General features: G+C 53.9%; 1 protein-coding gene across 1 annotated transcript; it reads left to right on the top strand.

Moving 5' to 3' along the window:
- The first annotated feature begins 204 nt into the window (after positions 1–204).
- On the top strand, positions 205–2,546 carry LOC123159516 (L-type lectin-domain containing receptor kinase IX.1). Its single transcript, XM_044577353.1, has one exon. It carries the CDS (start codon positions 314–316, stop codon positions 2,384–2,386), a length of 2,073 nt encoding a protein of 690 aa, XP_044433288.1. The 5' UTR covers positions 205–313; the 3' UTR covers positions 2,387–2,546.
- Positions 2,547–3,107: the final 561 nt, after the last annotated feature.

The raw sequence follows: 3,107 nt of genomic DNA, 5'->3' as shown, positions 1-3,107 counted from the left end.
TATTTGGAGAGCTCAGTCGGAGGAGCCGTACGTGTGCCGCATCTCAAAATAGAAAATTTCAACAACAACGACATCATTGGCTAGCTCTCTCGTTTCGTTCTGCTTCGTCGTGGAGACCAGTTCAAACTTGACGCCGACAACCAATTCCATGGCGTTCATAGGCCCAAGCTACGGGGAGGAGAACCCTGGCCACACACCACTTTGGTCGCTCGGTCGCCGGTTTGAAACGTCGACGAGCTGTACAGTTTCCTCCCCATTTTTATAACGCTCAAGGTTGCTCCTTCGCAGGCACTGTACGTACCAAGGCCAAGCCATGGGCTGCCGCCGTCGTCCGACCACCACCCTAGTCTTGGTGCTGCTGCTACACCTCTACTATGCGCCGCGCTGGGCCTTCTCGCTCAGCTTCAGCCTCAACTTCTCCGACGCCGGCGCCGGCTCATGGATCGACTTGGATGGCGACGCATCCATCAGCCCACCAAGGCTCGAGCTGACGAATTCGAAGAACCTCCTGAGCAGCGTCGGCCGGGCGTCGTACGCGCACAAGGTGCCGCTGTGGAACGGCGACACCGGCGAGATGGCTAGCTTCACCACCAACTTCTCCTTCCAGATCACTCCGGTGAAGGCCAGCTCCGGCGAAGGGATGGCCTTCTTCCTCGGCCACTTCCCGTCGGAGATCCCGCCCCAGAGCGGCGGGGGCGGCCTCGGCCTCCTCCCGGCCTTCACCAACGGGACGGGCCCCACCCGGATGGTGGCCGTCGAGTTCGACACAGTCGGCAACTCCTACTATGGCGGCATCAGCAAGAACCATGTCGGCATCGACGTCAACTCCATGGTTTCCACGGAGTCCACCCCCATCACGACCATGCAGAACCTCACGTCGTCCTATGTCATGAAGGCAACTGTCACGTACCACAACGTGTCCAAGATGCTGGCCGTTGATCTCCTCATCGACGATGCCCTGTTCCAGGTCAATGCCACCGTCGATCTGAGCACACAGCTGCCGGAGGAGGTCGCCGTCGGCTTATCGGCGGCCACCGGCAACGCCTCCGAGCTGCACCGGATACTCTCGTGGTCATTCAGTTCCACTCTACCTCCTCTTCCGACCAGGAATAACAACAAAAAGTTGGTAGTGATCCTGTCATCCGTACTAGTCCCATTGCTTTCTTTGGTGGTATGTGTGGCCCTGTTGCTATGGCGGCGAGACAATAAAATGAAGGCAAATGAGGACGGACAAGAACGGTACGCCCACAGAGCTGACCTCGAGAGAGGTGTGGCTGCCGGCGGCCCCAGGCGGTACACCTACCATGAGCTGGTTGCCGCAACGAGACACTTCGCGGAGGAGGAGAAGCTCGGGCGAGGCGGCTTCGGGAGCGTTTACCGGGGTCACCTCATGCTCACACCCTCACCCGCCGACCGCCGTGCGGTGGCGGTAAAGATGTTGTCGGCGGAGTCGTCGGCGCAGGGGAGAAAGGAGTTCGAGGCTGAGGTGAGGATCATCAGCAGACTGAAGCATCGTAACCTTGTGCAGCTGCTGGGTTGGTGCGACAGCCACAAGGGTCTCTTGCTCGTCTATGAGCTCGTGGCGGAGGGCAGCCTAGACAGGCACCTCTACAGCAAGGACAAATGTCTCACATGGCCACAGAGGTACAAGATCATCCTCGGATTGGGATCCGCGCTGCACTACCTCCACGGAGAGTGGGAGCAGTGCGTCGTGCATGGCGACATCAAGCCCAGCAACATCATGCTCGACTCGTCAATGAGCACCAAACTCGGGGACTTCGGGTTGGCCCGGCTCGTCGACCACGACACGGGGTTGCTGCAAACCACCAAGGCCGTGCTCGGCACAGCCGGCTACATTGATCCTGAGTTCGTTAACACGCGCCGGCCGTGCACCGAGTCCGATGTGTACAGCTTCGGTGTCGTCCTACTTGAGATCGTCTCCGGCCGGCGGCCGGTGATGGAGACCGCGGGGAAATCGTTCACACTGGTCAGGTGGGTGTGGAGCCTCTACGGCAGGAACGCGATCCTCGACGCGGCCGATGACCGTCTGAGGGGAGACGAGGCCGACGAGCGGTGGATGGTGCGGGTGCTCGTCGTCGGGCTCTGGTGCGCGCATCCGGACCGAAGCGAGCGGCCGTCTGTCGCCCAGGCAATGCACGTCCTGCAGTCCGACGAGGCGAGGCTGCCGGCGCTCCCGCTCCACATGTACAGGACTGTGCCGGACACCGTGTCCTCCTCCGGCCCGTACGAGGCTTTCTCCATTGAGACCTCCAGCTCTAGCTCCGGTTGTGTTCGCTCTTCTTTGGTCAACACCGGCGACACCACTCATTCCTCCGACTCGTCCTCAAGTGCGTTGCTACGGAACTCCAGGGATCTAGCTAATTGATTAATGCAGATTTGTAAGGCTTAATTAGATTTTTTTGTTACATCCACCATGCATCGACAGCAACAATTATTTTTTGGAAAAGTTGCGGCTAAACCTGAGGCTGCCCGTAATGGTAGTATCATAGGTAGTATCATGCATGCCAACTAAGCAATTTTGTTGAGATGACACAGAATAAAATGAAGACAGAGATGCTTGAGTATCATATCATGATATCGTATTATATTAAATGATGTGCTACTTTGTGTCATGCATGACAATAAATATAATACTCTATGATACCAACGTTGATACTTTAAATTACGGATATAGTATCATACACTAATATCATATGCACGATACTAGTATATGATACTCCTCATTACAAAAGCACACCACCCATTTATCTAATCATTCATTTTCTGCCTCGCGATCTGCGCATAAACATTTCTCTATTTTTTTTCTTCCATATGAAAGCACATTTGGTCAATCTTTGCGGATCAGGAAAACATCAGATAACTACAATGTGTGAACGAAAATTCCGTATTCATTTTAAAACCAGTTAAAGGTAAGCAGAATACCTGACATATAACACTCAGCTTATACTTTAACTGGTTCTTTTTCTTTTATTTTATAATAAAAAAAGTACTCCTTCCGTAAAGAAATATAAAAGCGTTTAGATAACTACTTTAATGATGTAACGCTTCTTATATTTCTTGAAGGAGGAAGTACTTTTTTAGCTGCA

This window comes from Triticum aestivum, chromosome 7B (assembly GCF_018294505.1).
Source record: "Triticum aestivum cultivar Chinese Spring chromosome 7B, IWGSC CS RefSeq v2.1, whole genome shotgun sequence".
Classification (NCBI taxonomy): Eukaryota; Viridiplantae; Streptophyta; class Magnoliopsida; order Poales; family Poaceae; genus Triticum; species Triticum aestivum.
Note: the sequence above shows the minus strand (reverse complement) of the source record. Positions and strands in the feature narration are given on the sequence as shown.

Coding starts and splice junctions, on each gene's coding strand:
- LOC123159516 (XM_044577353.1), top strand. CDS start 314: ATGGGCTGCCGCCGTCGTCCGACCACCACCCTAGTCTTGGTGCTGCTG.